This window comes from Lacerta agilis, chromosome 6, assembly GCF_009819535.1.
Source record: "Lacerta agilis isolate rLacAgi1 chromosome 6, rLacAgi1.pri, whole genome shotgun sequence".
NCBI lineage: Eukaryota > Metazoa > Chordata > Lepidosauria > Squamata > Lacertidae > Lacerta > Lacerta agilis.
Genome location: NC_046317.1, coordinates 61,282,753 through 61,298,885, shown reverse-complemented (window position 1 = coordinate 61,298,885; position 16,133 = coordinate 61,282,753). Strand labels below are relative to the sequence as shown.

General features: G+C 41.5%; 1 protein-coding gene and 1 long non-coding RNA gene across 2 annotated transcripts in view; one reads left to right on the top strand and one right to left on the bottom strand.

The window, feature by feature from the left end:
* Positions 1-14,067, bottom strand: part of LRIG2 (leucine rich repeats and immunoglobulin like domains 2) — a 44,285-nt gene extending 30,218 nt beyond the window's left edge. Inside the window, exon 1 of the mRNA XM_033152971.1 lies at positions 13,794-14,067. Within this exon, the coding sequence (XP_033008862.1) occupies positions 13,794-14,038 (245 nt within the window). The 5' untranslated portion in view covers positions 14,039-14,067. The remainder of the gene's footprint in view (positions 1-13,793) is intronic.
* A 323-nt stretch (positions 14,068-14,390) lies between these two features.
* LOC117047795 lies at positions 14,391-15,691 on the top strand. Its single transcript, XR_004426774.1, has 2 exons — positions 14,391-14,491; positions 15,371-15,691. It is a non-coding gene; the product is annotated as an uncharacterized LOC117047795 (long non-coding RNA).
* Positions 15,692-16,133: the final 442 nt, after the last annotated feature.

Sequence of the window (16,133 nt, the reverse complement as noted above, 5' to 3'; positions counted from 1 at the left end):
GAACAAAGTGATTCAAGCAGATGATTTCTCCCCCTCCCCTTTCCAAACATGTCAGAGCGTACAAAAGTCATGCCAAGGCAAGTAAGAAATTCATAATAACCTTACATGGAAACAAAAAGCTGACTTGAGTTTTGCTGCTTAACTGTCCTACATCTACTGTTAGAGGCAGTGTGCTTCAGAATGCCAGGTGCTGGGAATCACAAGTTAGGAGAGAGCTGTTAATTTGGGACATCCGGTTGGCCACTCTAGGATGCCAGACCAAATGGGCCATTTTTCTGATCTAGGCTGTTCTAGTGTCCTTAATCAAGCAATCTATTTTGTCATTAAGTCACAACCAGTTATAATTTTATGACATGAATCTGGCAAATAAGTTAGATTCATTGCTACACGGTTGGTTGTTTATCTTGTAGGTTTCTGTTTTTGCTTTGGCAAGGACATTAGCTGGTGGAATATGAAGGGCTGACTACAAGATCAAGCAGATATACCTTTGCAAAAATAAGTATAACTTAAACCTGTATAGGAGGAGGGCCCAGCTGCTTTAATAAAGTCTAGTTACACCTGTCTACAGCAGGGATTTCATGGAGAGTTGCAAAACAAATAAACAAAAGGCAATTAAGAAATCTCTAAAGAGAAAGCCTTCCCCTGTCACAAACAAGTTTTACTGTACAGAAAACAAACCACAGAAGGGAATCTGTATACAGTGGTACCTCGGTTTATGAACTTAATCCATTCTAGAAGTCCATTCTTAAACCAAAACCATTCTTAAACCAAGGCACACTTTCCCTAATGAGGCCTCCCGCCGCTGGTGCCCTTCCACCATTTGAATTCCGGTCTTAGACTGAGGTAAAGTTCTCAAAGGGACGCATGTGGCGCTGTGGTCTAAACCACTGAGCCTCTTGGGCTTGCCAATCAGAAGGTCGGCGGTTCAAATCCCCATGACGGGGTGAGCTCCATTGCTCGGTCCCTGCTCCTGCCAACCTAGCAGTTCAAAAGCACGTCAAAGTGCAAGTAGATAAATAGGTACCACTCCGGCGGGAAGGTAAATGGCATTTCCATGCACTGCTCTGGTTTCGCCAGAAGTGGCTTAGTCATGCTGACCACATGACCCGGAAGCTGTACGCCAGCTCCCCCAGCTAGTAAAGCGAGATGAGCGCCACAACCCCAGAGTCGTCTGCAAATTGACTTAACTGTCAGGGGTCCTTTACCTTTTTTTTTATAAGTTCTCAAACCAAGACACTATTTCTGGTTTTGTGGAGTTTGTAAACCAAATTGTTCTTAAACCAGACTGTTCTTAAACCGAGGTACCACTGTAATGGAAATGGAAAATTGCTTGTGTCAAGTTTCTTTAAGTCATTACAGTACTTTACACCAGGGTGGATTTAATTTAAATCACAATTTTCATCACTAGTCAGCAAGACTTGATTTAAATCATTTTTTTACAGAAAGACTCATTCTTGCTGGTATCATCTTAATATTTACAACCAGAGAAAGGTTTCATTTTTGGAATAATAAATTTTCAGAGTAGTTTTTATAGTTATATCAAAAATTACTGATTTGGTTATACTATTAGAGATACATAAACTTTCCCGTTCTCTCATTTGTCTTCTAAAAAGCCTGTGTAGGAGGTAGACAATAGAGGGCTCTCGTGAACAATATGGGATGGGTTGCTGCTGGGATGAGAATAATCCAATACCCTCCTATCAAACATTGTTCAGGAGGGACTCCTGAAATAAACAAGAGGCTGGAGGGGGGAAGAAGAAGATAGGATGCTAGCACGAAATTGTATGGATAAAGCCCGTTAAAACTGTATTCTCTTCAGTTTTTCAATACTATACATACTATGAGACTATCAACAGGAAAAATACACTAACGCTGGTCTCAGAAGGGAAAGCGGTTTGTCTTTTACTGCTGTTATAAACCAAGCATCTACATAGTCTACTCCACAGGGGTTCAGCTGTAGTAAGCAATGAATTATTAAAATACCAGTATCATGTAGTCAGAGGTGCTGTTAATGTAGCTGTTCAGTACCACGAAGCTGTAAATAATTCAGGGAAGGTATGAAGAATCACAGCACATTTTTGAAGCAGTTAGGTCTGAATTTTACAAAGTAGCAGAGAAGCGTGGATCTTTCCTTCCTCAGCAATCAAAACAAGGGCAGCTTTTTTTTTTAAAACCCCATTATCTTCAAATATTAGCTTGGAACACTTAGAACACCAATTACACATTAATGGTGCTATTACAGACTTTGGCAAAGACATCTACAGAACTGTGCTGCAATCTGTAACTGTGCTATATTTGTAAACTGCAAGTGGGGCCTTTATTTTTGTATTTCTTCCACAGTATGAAATTGCCACAGAAACTGTGCCTCCCTTCAGGCTCATGCTTCACAGTAGAAAAAGAGCATTGCTGACTAGGGACTTGTTCACACTAGAATGGGTCCCTGAGGCAATGAATGAGGGAAGAACCTCAGCTCCTCCGGTGCCAGTAGTGATGTTAGTGAAAATGCAGATGTTTCAGAGGGAAGCAGCAAATAAGAGACTCACACAAATGCTCAGTGACTTTATACATACAGCTTCGCAACATTAAGACCTAGAACAGACTCCAGCAGACTTGAGGCACTCTCACAGATGCTAATCACATCTTTGTCCCACCATCATCACTTATGGTAAAAAGAAAAAGGTTTTGGCAGCCTTTCATGTTTAATCAGTGCCCATCCGAAAACCACAACCTATACCAGGGCAAAAAGGGATCAGGGATTGTCTTAGCTGCACAGAAATTCAAACTGCATTGCCAATTTCCTTCTGTCTGCAGCATCTAGACCCAGATTAATGGTACAGTTGCCTGATGTCAAAAGTCTCCTCTTTCAAGAAGGTCAAACTGACACCATGGGTTTCTAACATTAAGTCAGTGTCAGCAAAGTATCCTGCTTGATGTATGGTATTAGATCATCATTTCCAGAGTCAACAGAAATGACTTTCTAATAATACTGCTGCAAGTGAGCAGTTGCTATAGTTATTTTTTTTCCCCAAATATTTTTATTTTTCAGCAGATAAAATACGAACAAGTTGAACATACAATATTTTACAATATTACATAAAACTCCGTCGAGTTTTCTGACTTCCCTCCTTCTCATCTCTGGTTTTCTAACTTCTCACTACTTTCTCGCTTTTTCTTATTTCCGTTCATTTTACAAACTTATTTTCCTCACTTTGTCTTAACATATCATCCTAGTGCAAGAATTCCGCCGACACCCGAAAGTGCTGCTAATTTTTACAATCTTTCATATAATCTAAAAATTTACCCCACTCCAATTGAAACCTTTGGTCTCTTTGATCTCTTACTCTCCCAGTTAGCTTGGCCAGTTCTGAATATTCCCATAACTTTAATTTCCAATCTCCCACCGAAGGTAAGTCTTTTGATTTCCAATACTGCGCCAAAAGTATCCTTGCTGCTGTAGTTGCATAAAGGAAAAACCTTTGGTCCTTCTTTTTTATCTCTTTTCCAACTAAACCAATTAGGAAAGCTTCCGGTTTTTTCGGAAATGTATATTTAAGTATTTTCTTTAATTCGTTGTAAATTACTTCCCAGTACTGCTTGATTTTATCACATGTCCACCACATGTGGTAGAAATCACCGTCCTTTACCCCTTGCTATAGTTATTAGTTAACTGCAAATAGGGTAGAACTCTCAGATATTATTAAGCAGCAGTTTGCATTATGAACAGGTTGAGAAAGCCTGCTACACAGCATTCATTATCATGCCCTAATCATTTAGTAGATGCTTGCATAAAATTCTTCCTCTGGCTAGCTGTGCTTTCTTGGGCTTGTGAAAGGGATAAGAGTGGCAACCTTGGAACTTGGAGTGGTATCATTTTCACCCACCTAGGAATCTGCATATGACTGCAGAAATGCTGTCAGCCATGTATGCTTTATGGCAAACTCCTCAGAATCACTACCAGCCATGCATCTAGCACCACTCAATTACCATTAATATTTTTAAAATTATTATTCCTATGAAGTTTTAGAGGTTTGCTATGTTAAACATTTCTAGACGTTTGTTCTACACTGAGCACATTTTTTATTTTGACACTGCAAGGCTTCACTTGGCACATGTTGAAAAGCAACACTCTAAAGAATGACAGATTGGTTAGAAATAGAAGAGAAAGTAGTAATCACTTTGACTATATTGAATACCCCACCACAGAGCCTGTTTGACTGCATCAGCTATTAGCACAAAGCTACTACCCCCATGGGGGTATCCAACTTGCTATTTTCCTTTGCCATGAATGATTCATAATTCAGCCCTAGAAAAACAGCCAATGGTGTCTTTCACCACTATGCCAACAGAAACTGCCAACAAAATCCCCTGAGGTTCTGTTCTGAAAGTTATGAACTAATGGGCAGATGTGCCAAGGGCAAATAAAGCCCTCGTGCCCTACATCACAATAACGCGTGACATCTGACAACTGATTTTTGTCTCTGAAAACCTATTATAGACAATTCAAGTGAAAAGTAATAATTTTACACACTATTAACTTGCTATTTGTCAAAATACTCCACAATCACAATGAACGTACCCATGCTGTTATTTACAGCACTTCGAAGATTGCATAACATGAGAACCCCACCTTCTCACTGTATTTGCTGCTAAGCTGTTCTGTATACACAATCCTTTGCCTGCTTGGACATAAGTTTTTTTTTTTTTTTGAAAAGCTAAAAATCTGCTCTCATTACAAATGTCAAGGAAAGATTTTCTTTTGTTTTCCCAACAAAACACCTCACTTATTCTTGATGAGGAAACAATTTTTCTTGGCAAAGGCTTACATGTAACCTGGAAGAGACCTGAAAGGCTTGTTAAATGTAATAAATTCCTAAATGGTGGAACATTATTAGTGCACTAATATTAAGTAATATTAAGTGCACTAATATTAAGCTCAACTTCATAGGTACCAACAGGCAGAGCATTTCCTAGCTAACATATTCTGGGTGAGAAAAAAGGTTTAACTTTTAAGGTTACAATTTACATGAAAATTCTCACATTTTTGCAGTGAGGATGATTCTGAATGATCAAATGTCTAGCACTTTATGCAAAATAGTTTTTCAGCTTCTTAGAAATGAATGATAGAAACCCATGTCAGTGTCAGAGAACTGCTTGTGAATATACCACAATAGTATACTGATGATTGTGTTGATAGGCAGTTACAACACAAATAAGATGATTTCAGTACTGGGACTAGTCTACCCAGTCTGCTTTGTAGAGTTAAAGCAAGAGTGTCTCGTTTAATAAAACCTACTGTTTCACTTGAATGCCATCAGGAACGACACTTATTTTCTGAATTATCATGAAGTGAATGAAAGCAAGGGTCTCACATGATTCAATACCCATGTGGAAAACAACCCTTCTTCAGTTCAGCCTCCACACCCAGGGACTGGAAACAGCCAATATAACACCATTTTTTTAAAAAAAGGAATAAGGTGGGGCAGGGGGGAGGCTTTCCTGGAAATTACAGGCCACATAGCTTAACGTCTAACACTTAACGTCTAGCACTGTTAAAGACAAAATCACCAAATATATAGAAGAATAAGCCTTGCTGAAGCACAGCCAGCATAGCTTCCACAAGGGTAAGTCCTGTCTCACTAACCTATTAGAATTCTTTGACAATATCAACAAGCATAATAGGAAGAAGTGATCTACTTGATATTATGTATGTGGACTTTAAAAAAAAAGCTTTCAACAGACCCCAAAGTAAGTTTAGCAGCCATGAAATAATAAATTTTTGTTGTTGTTCAGTCGTTCAGTCGTGTCCGACTCTTCGTGACCCCATGGACCCTATTCCCCAAGAGAACCTCAACAGGAAGCAAAGAGTAGGAATAAATGGACAATGTTCCTGATGGAGGGAGGTAGACAGTGGAATCCCCTAAGGATCAATACTGGGACCTGTGCTTTTTAACTTGTTCATAAACCATCTGGGGTTAAGAGGTGAGCAGCGAGATGGCCAAGATGCTAATGATACTAAGTTGTTCAGAGTTGTTAAAACAAAAAGGATTGCAACGAGTGGAGTGGGATGGTCAAGGGAATGGAGAAATTCCCCTATAAGGAAAGAATGCCAAATTTGTAGCCTTTTAGTTTAGATAAAAGTTGAGTAAGAGGAGACATGATAGAAGTGCATAAAATTATGCATGGCATGAAGAAAGTTGATAGAGGAAAAGCTTTTCTCCCTCTCCCATAATGCTCAAACTCATGAACACCCAATGAAGCTGAACATCGGAGAAGTCAGGACTGACAAAATAATTCTTCACACAATGCACAGTGATGGCCACCAACTTTGAAAGAGAATTAAACAAATTAATGGGTGTAAATACAATCAATGGCTACTAGAGAGAACAGGATGCTGGACGAGAAAGGCCACTGGCCTGATCCAGCAGGCTCTTCATATGTTCTTAAGAATGGCTAGGATACACTTGCCAAAACAAGTACTTTTAAAATTACGGACTTTATAGTTTTAAAATGGATAAATCATTGTTTTGTTTCATTCACTGCACATTATAGTTATGGTGAAAGGCTGTTGCTCTGTGACAGGGCACACACTTTACATGCAGAAGGCATCTCTAGAGGTGAGAAAGATCCTGTTTGAGACCCTGGGAAACTGTCACCAGACTCACAATACTGAGTTAGATGGCTCAGCAGCCTTGAGCTAAATTTCTTATAATGTAACAAGCAAGAAAAGGAGAAAGTGTGTTCTAGCTCCTCAGCTTTTTGCCACAAATATACTAGTCCTTCCCCCTCCTTTTTGTTGCAAACCAAGTACTGAGTTAAGGGGGGGGGGGAATTGGGAGGGACCACAGAAGAGATCCTTTGTTTCAGATTAAGTAATTGTAAAATCATAAACTGTCTTGGCCAGGACTGGCATTAAGAACATTTAAAACTTAATTAAGATAAATACTTGGCTATAATAGCAAGAACTATTTATTCTCAAGGTGTGAATGGATTTAATCCCAAACGTTTTATAGGTTGTGAGTTCTTGCTCATCCCCACCCCTTCAATTTAGTGAATTTGAGGAAATTAACACATATGCATTCCAAATCTTACATGTTTACTTTGAAGTATGTATCATTGTGCTCAAAGACACTTATTTTATTTTAAGGTGGCTCTAAGGGCATGCAGAAGACCCTAGGCTCAATCCCTAGTATGTCCAGGTAGGGATGAGAGATACTGTACTCTGCCTGAAACCCTGGAGAACTGTTGCCTGTCAGCGTAGACAATACTGAGCTATGGTTTGATTCAGTATATGGGTGCTTCCTATGTTCCTAATAACACTTCATCACGACAAGGATGCCTTATGGAGCAACTGAATGATCCCCACTTTCCTCCCCTGCACCTCCTGCTTCTGTCCCAAACCCTCCAGAGCAGATTCGGGGGCACACACAAGGGGAGGAGAGCCAGGAAAGCACACTGCACTAGCACAAATCTTTGCATCAGTGCAAATATTTAACTGAATACCACCCATACTTTTTGTTATAAGAAAACTCAAAGCAACTAGGTAAACTTCTGTACAAGCTCAGTATTTGAGTGCTTTGCATTAATCCAATGAACACTACACCTACAATCTAGAGAGCTAGCAAATACACAGAATCAGAATTGTAGAGTTGGAAGGGACCCTGAGGGTCACCTAGTCCAACCCCCTGCAATGCAGGAATCTCAACTAGATCATACATGACAGGTGTCTATAGCTCATCATAGGGTACACCTTCTACTTTATGGGCTTTAATTGAGTACTTGACACACTCTGCAAATGCTTTTTTTGGGGGGGGGACATAATGCTCAGTCATTGTTAATGAAGAATCCTTTCCCAGAAAGACACCTGGGATATAGATACAGACCACAATTAAATCAGTCACAGTTAAAGCAGTCAATCCATAAGACAATACTACCATCCATTCTCCACATGAACACCATGTTAAAACACATGGATTGGAATTTCAAGTGGAGATTTTGAATGGGAAAATATATGTTTATTTAAAAGACAGAGGGGCACGGAGGAAAAGAATGGATGAACTGATGTTGTGCCTTCAACATGGTGAGTGAAATAATGCAAGATGAAATCTTATATATAGCAAGTCAGAAAAAAAGCTTAGAAAAAAGTAACATATCCTTACATACTTTGGAAAGAGAACAACAGCCCCAGTGAGCAAGATCAAAGGCCTATCCAGACCAGCAATACATTTCAGGGAATGGCCAGGGCACAAAAGCAAAATGTTCTCCCATAGTTTGTCACCAGCACAGAATACTATAAATTATATAATGCCTATCAGTTTGACAAATTGTGAATGGATCTGTCACTTTTGCCCTGCTTAGGGTGGTGCAACTAGACTGAATTTTTGCAATGCACTCTATGTGGGGCTTCCTTTGAAGAGCCTACAGAAACATCAGTTGATCCAGAATGTATCCAGAATGTATCAGCAACAAAACTAGTTGATGTTTGTCTACATGAGCCTATTATACCTGTTTTACAACAGCTGCACTAGTTGCCTATTCACAATTCAAACTGTTGGTGATTATCACTGAACTCATAAACAGCATGTGCTCAGGATCCCTGAGGGTTTGTCTCCTCCCATATCAACTTGCCTCCACCCTAAGATCCATTAGGGAAGCTCTTCTTCATGTTTTGATTGTGAACAAGGCACAGCTGGTTAGATCACAGAAGTGAGCCTAGATTGTGGAACTCCCTATCTTGGATGCCAGCTTGGCCTTCTCTCTCCTTGCTTTTTGCCACTTTAAGACATTTTAGTATTAGTCCAACAGGCAATTGACATGCTGAGTTCATCAGGATACTTTTGTGATCTTATTTTAAAGACTGGTTGCATCTTCTGCACTTGTGTTTTTTGCATGCCTCTTGAATTTCATTCCTGCCAACCTAGCAGTTCAAAAGCACATCAAAGTGCGCTGCTTTGATTCGCCAGAAGCAGCTTAGTCATGCTGGCCACATGACCTGGAAGCTGTCTGTGGACAAACACTGGCTCCCTTGGCCTATAGAGCGAGATGAGCGCTGCAACCCCAGAGTCATCCACGACTGGACCTCACAGTCAGGGGTATCTTTACCTGAATTTCATTGTTATTTAAAATGTTAGGTCCCTGAGCACTAACAATTCTGTGGAAGGGTGGGCTATAAATATTTTTAATATCACCATAGTCTGTGGACTTCATCAGCTGCTGTGCAACATGCACAGGGTCAACAACTCTTGGCTGGTATTGACTGCAAGAGAAGGTTTGTCATCATGAACCAGCTGCCTCAACTTGGGAGAGGGGCATGTTCTTGTCTCTATCACCATGCTAAGCTACTATTACTGATTTCTTTTTTAAGTTGACTTCTATAGCAAAAGAAAATGGTGATCATCCTCTGGCTATCAAGTGATAAAGTAAAAACAGCATAACTAAAAGAAAAATGTTTAGTTTAACAGTAACTATTAAACAGTTTTTAAAAGGGAACAAGGTTTAGAAATCATAAAGCATTCATGTAAAAAATAAAAAGCAAGTTTCAAAGATGTATTCAAAATTAGATCAAACAAAATTCCAGATGCATACATTTTGCAGGATGAGTATCAGGAACACTGCTTTAAGGTGCTTCTGATCTTACTTGCAAGGCTGGTTCCAGACAGCAATGTGGCAGGAATGTTCTTGGCCCACCTGGCATTTGTATTATGAGATGCCACCAGGCACTATTTTGTCCTCAGTGCTATTAAATATCCATGTAACATAAGGACCAATTATTCCAGGATTTGGAGCAAAGTGTCATCAGTAAGTTTGTGGAGTTTGGTGAAGACTTTTTAAAATAATAGCAGGTACTTTAAGCGTTTCTGATTTTACAGTTAACTTTAACCAATTTTATTCCCACTATATCCCTTTTGTACACCACTTAGAAACTACTGTATAGTGTTAAGCAGTATATAAGTGGTTGAAAAAATGAATAAAATTAAAGATTTTCCTGCAGCTTGGATTAAGCACTAGAGGACTCAGCATGCTCAGTGAAAATGGAATGCTGACTAACTGTTGAGGTTTGGAGGGGTGGAATGGAATGAAGAGACTGGAACCCTGAACAAAGGATTTCACACTGTAATGTTTTGTTTTAGGGCTCCATGTGTTACCATCTATATGCTGTTTGGTATAAGTCTTGCACAACAGAACTAAGTCACACATTTATTACACAATATGGAAAGCTAAATGCCATATGACGTGGCTCTCTTATCTTGATTAAATAAAGCCCACGCTCAGTAGCAGAGCATTTTCTAAGAGCAGGAACCACAAGCAATGATAGCACTTTTCTAAACCTTTAAAAGCAAAAAAACATTTTTTCAATTAAACTAGAGCAGCTAGCAGCTGTTCACCAGATTTACTTAATCAAGCAAAGTAGCAGAAAGCATCTCATGTACTTCTGCCTGCAATCCCAAACTCTTACACAGGAACATTTCCCACTGAATTCAGTAGAATTTACTTACAAGTCAATATACACAGGATCAGGCTGCAAGATTGGTAAAACTCCTTCTCTCATACAATTCATCCTGGACCCTGTGGTTGGTAGGCTTGTTGCACTAGGCAGTGAGGTAGGTATATGAGAGCTTTCTCTGTTGTGGTCTGACTGTCAAATATGCTATTGCTTGAAGCTGAGAAGACAGAGACCCTGACAGGTTTCTGCCACTAAAGCATTCTTATTCTCCCAGGCATGTGAGGTAAAGTAGTGAGTCCACTTTTGTACTTCCAGGCTTTTCTGCTTTATTTAAAAAAATACTTTTAGTGACCATCTTAACTAATATACATTCTTTGTGTAACAGCTGTTTATTTCATGACACCCTGGAAATCACTATGTGTGATGGTCTATAAATTTGGATAAAAAAACTAGGCATTACCGGTATATTCAGAAGTATAAAAATGGTAGATTTAAGATTAGACTGCACTAAAGGATTACATACACTTCATAAACATCTATGCAGAAAAGTAATCAGATTTCAAACGGGGTTTTTACGCACTTACAACCCATTTCTTCCACACACACACACACACATTTGGAAGAAATGGGTTGTAAGTGCGTAAAAACCCCGTTTGAAATCACGTGTGTGTGTGTGTGTGGTATATATATAATGATGCTACAGCTCCTTTATTTAGAAAGACATGTTGTGAGGGAAAACACATTAGTCTTGTATGCACATATACATCCATGCATACAAGACTAATGGAAATTCTGAACTGTGGGGCCAACAGGACATAAAATGCAAAAGGTCTGTGACATTTCTAAGCAAGGAATATACATCTGAGCCTGTATACATTTGCGCTTTGCACAGAAATGTCACAGACCCCACTGTTTATCATTTTTTCTCTCTGTACCCACATGTGTATATATAGTCTGCCAACTCAGGATAAGACTTCATGAATCTTGACAAAGTGAGCTCAAGTCTACAAAATCTTATGCTGGAATACATCTGTTGGTCTCTAAATTAAAGGCTGCAATCTTAATGTCTACTCAGAACCCCACTGAATTCAACCGGGCTTACTCCCAGGTAAATAGGGTTAAAATTGCTGTGTAAATTAGTTGAATTTCGTTCCAACAGGACTTAACTGAGTCATGGCAAGTTTTTCATACTGATGTCAATAGGATCCAAGTTCTGGATTTTAATTGCCACAATACTTTTTTCTTGTGTACATGGCAAGTTTAGCCATCCTCTGCTTTATTGTGCAGATTTAGACGCATGACAAAAAACAAACAAATCGCACTCCTCTGGCTTGACTGTAATATCCCCAAGATATTCAAAGTCACCTAACTAGCAACTGCCTTCCACAGTCAGTAGCAATACCATTATTAGGAAGCAAAATAAGTAGTCTCATAATTAAACGACTTGGCATTAAGGCCAACTATGAGAGGTCAGAAACAGCCCTGGGCTCATGACCAAAGACTAGAAGAGTCTCATCAGGAACAAAAACAGCAACCACACTGCAAAAAGAAATCCCAGTTCTGTCTTTCACAATATGAATTGCAAACAGATTCCATTTTTACAAGTCAAAACAATACAAATACATAAATGTACACTATCTTACCTTTTTCACTTGCCTTTGGTATGCTATTTATAGACACTAGCTGACTACACAGAACAATATTTAGCATAGGGTTACCTTAACCATCAATGATGCTTCAGTGTCTCACTGAATAACACAAAGACACATCCCAGGATCTTCCCCAAGCAGTTGCCCCTCTCCCAAGTACTGTGGTTCCCTCAAGGGGTCTTGTGAACTTCTCACAGAGAACTTCCAATACCTGCAACCCACTACTATTACCAAAATTAGTTGCTAGAAGTCAATTTGGTTTATTTGGTACATTTATATCCCATCTTTTCTTTCAAGGAGCTCAACATGGTGTACATGTTTCAAGACTACACTGACATAAAAACTACCACCATGCATATTTGAGTGGATAGACACTAAGCAAAGGAATACTGGGGCAACTTATTTTCATGAGGACAGCCCCAAATTTGCCAATCAGAAAAGGGACACTCTAGAAAAGGTTGGAATCAGAACTACAGAAACAGAAACAATAAGAGAAGTAATGATGGTAACTGATGCTCAATACACTTTAATAACCATTTTTAAAGGAAACAAGAGTCATACTATATAGCTTTATATATTGCTCCACAATAACCCATATCTAATATACAGTACCACTAAGTGATATCTGTCCAACATGTTCAGTGAGATAACTGACAGGCAATTGTAACATCATAATTGTTAAAAGGGTCCACTCATGGGGGAATAGCACAGTAGCTATCTAGTCCTTTATCTTCTAGTGAACATACTTCAGCACTTCTTGGAACACTGTCACACACTCCTTAATGACATTGAAAACAGTCTCCTATCTGCCTGCCTTGAAGTAAACATCATCTGAAAACAGGGCTGAGCAACTGGTGTCCCCTCCAGATGTTGTCAGACCTCAATTCTGATCATGACTACTGGCATGCTGGCTAGGGCTGATGAGAGTTGGGAGTCCATCAACATCTGGAAGGCCACAGGTTCTCCACCCGCCTTAAAATAGCCACACTGTCAGATTTCCCTGATTGTGGACCCTTAGGCAGTACAGCAAAACTCCACAACTCGTGTTTTTGTCTTTTTTGTGTGTTCAGCAAAAGTTAACAGACCATACCACAGATTCAGCAAGGCCAGGTTCAGTAGCAACTCCTGCCAACTTTTATCAAGACCAAGTGGAAACGCTGTCTGAAAAAAGTTCCAATAGGCGATAATAGGACACAACAGAAACCGGCAGGTGAACTATGCTGTTGTTGTAACAGCAGCAGAATCCAAAGCGGATCCCTTCACACAAACGAGTTGCACGTGAGCGTCCCACCATTTGGCGAACAAACACAAATCCATAGTTAGGAGGGGGGAGAGAAGACTCAAACAGTTCCCATTGTTTTGAGTCACGAACTTGGCACCTGCAAGCGAAGGGATCCACAAGATCCTCTTACCTGCCCATCCTTCAGCATCCACGCATACAACCTCCCCCCACTCATCTTTGCCCAGCATCAAGGAGAAAAAGCGCGAAGGGGGGCGAGATTTGCCCTTTAGCATCTGAAATGGACAACTTCTGAAACCCCCATTCAGGATACCGCTGAAGAAGCGAAGCGCTTTGCCCGTGACGACTGAGGGGGGAGGTGGAAGCACCTGCCGTGTCTGCGGGGCGGAGACCCTCCTGCCCCGGTGAAAAAGCCCCGCTGGGGAACGTGTGAGGAGGGAGACGTAGAAAAGAGGATACTCACCTCGCGGAGGGGCCACCGCTGCGAGGCAAAGACGAGAGCAGGCCCTGCTCCAGGCTCCGGCCGGACAAGCGGAGGCGGCTGCAGTCCAACACACCTCGCCGGCAAGAGCAAGGCGAGGCGGCGCACGGGTCCCCGGACGCCCCTTGAAGAACAGGCGAGAGTGGGAGCAGCAGCAGCAGCAGCAGCGCCGCCGGGAACAGCGCCATTGGCGGCGCCCCCCGGCCAGGCCCGGAGCTCCACCGCATCCTCCGTCCCTCTCTTTCTCTTTCTCCCCCCCCCTTCCCCGCCCCCGCGAAGGCCCTGCCAAGCCAGGCCTCGCCGCTACGAGTTCGGCCTCACGCACGCCCCGCCCCCTGCTTGCTCCCCGCTGCCTGCCAGTGCGCAGAGCTGAGCCCACAGGGGAGGATCCGGCCTGGGCCTGGCCGAGCTCTGCGCACGCGCGCCGAGCCTTGGGAGAACCGCGCCGAGCCTTGGGAGGAGGGGGCGGGGCCGCGGAGGCGCCTCGGGCCGCCGGAGGGCGGCGCTTGAGCGTCGGCGGAGGGCGGGGCTGGGCAATTGCACCGCGGGGGGGGGACGACTCCGCCCTCCACGCCCACCTTCACCAGCGGTGGTGGTGAGGTTGATTCGAGCGCCTTCAGCAGCCCGGTCCTAGGTGTGTTTACCCCGAAGTAAAGTCCAGTTTTCAGCGGGCCTTACTCGTGAGTAAATGGGAACGGGGCTGCGGTGTTTATCTGTCCACCTGCGGGATAAAAGGGATGTGGTTGCCCTTCGTCCGCCCCTCCGTGCTTGCGGGGTAAAAGGGATGTGGTCAGCCCTGAAGCTGTGCGACCCTCCTCACCGTCGCCCCATAAATACAGAACTCCAGTGGTTTTTTATATTTAATCCCTTCACATCCACCTATCAAATTCCACATTATATCCATGTCTATGAACAGAAGCATGAAAATCAGGGACCTGGCACTTCCCAGCGTCACCATTGTGCAAAAACGTGAATCTAAGGCATTGATCCTGCTGATCTTACATAGATTTCTTCAAATCCAATATCAAAGTAGAACTCAAACCCCTCCCCAAGGACTGCAGATATTGGTGTCCATGGATTGTACCACAAAAAAAATCACACACATCACTTTCTGATACCACTGGTACACAATCTTGGAGTCTGCAGAGGAGGCTGTCATTTCTTCTTGTAACCGAGCACCCCCAAATTCTATCTGTAGCCCTTTTTGGTCTAGCTACTGTTAAAGGACCTTATTAGGGCCTTATCTTCTGGGGGGGAAATCAGTATTTTCTCAGTACTCTTGCCAGTCAGAATGGGTGCTACCATTAGGCAGGGTGAGGTTATTTGCCTCAGGCAACAGAGGTTGAGATGCCATTAAAGGGCATCAAACTGCCAATTATTTAGCTTATTATAATATTTTCACAATGTGAAGGCGCCATTTATACTTTCTGCCTCTGGCTCCAAGTGTTATGGGCCATCTCAGTTGCCACCTTTTGTGTCAAGTGAGATGGGATTCTAAGCAGGGGTTGTGTGTTTTATTAGACTCCAACCAACTTACACTTTCCCTTTTCTTTTTACAGATGGCTGACGACTTTCATCTTGGCTGTGAAGTTCATTAAACCTGCAGCAACTTCTTATAATGCTATGAAGTTTGAGAGGATGACTTGGAGAAATATCCTAGAAGCTGGTAGCTGAAAGGGCAGAACTATCAGACAACATAACTTATTTGGCACTGAATCAGAAAAAGAGAAAGATGCCAAGTGTCCATGGTGGGTCGGCCTCAGACATAAAGTGTGATACAAACTGATGGGTTACACCTGCTGTTGAAAGTCATGTAAATGGTGTGGTCTTAAAAGTTCACATACAAAGATTTCTCCAATAATAAAGTGTGATAAAATGAACTAAGAAACTTGGAACAACTGATAAATGTTCAACCTTGGTTTGATCCAATATAATACAGAGAATACATAGGTCACAGGATAAAGTAAAGAGTCTGTGGCCCTATAAAGACTAACAAGTTTATTGTAGCATAAACTTTCATGGACTATATAATACATACATAGTGGAGGGTAGTAAACTGTAGTCCATAAGAGTTAATGCTGTATAAGCCCACACACCCATACAGCTTTTGAAAAATAACACTATTTACCAGTACGGAGTATCACCACCTTTTTTTGCTGCCCATGCCAGCCATTTTATGCTAGCACCCTCAGAACTTTTGTCAATATATTTGCACTGGTACCTCATTTTTCAACCAAGAAAGAATTGTATGGGGGTGGAGAGAGTGTGTGTTTTAAGGAACCACAAGAGTCTTCATTGTGTTTGCTGCAACAGACTAACGCA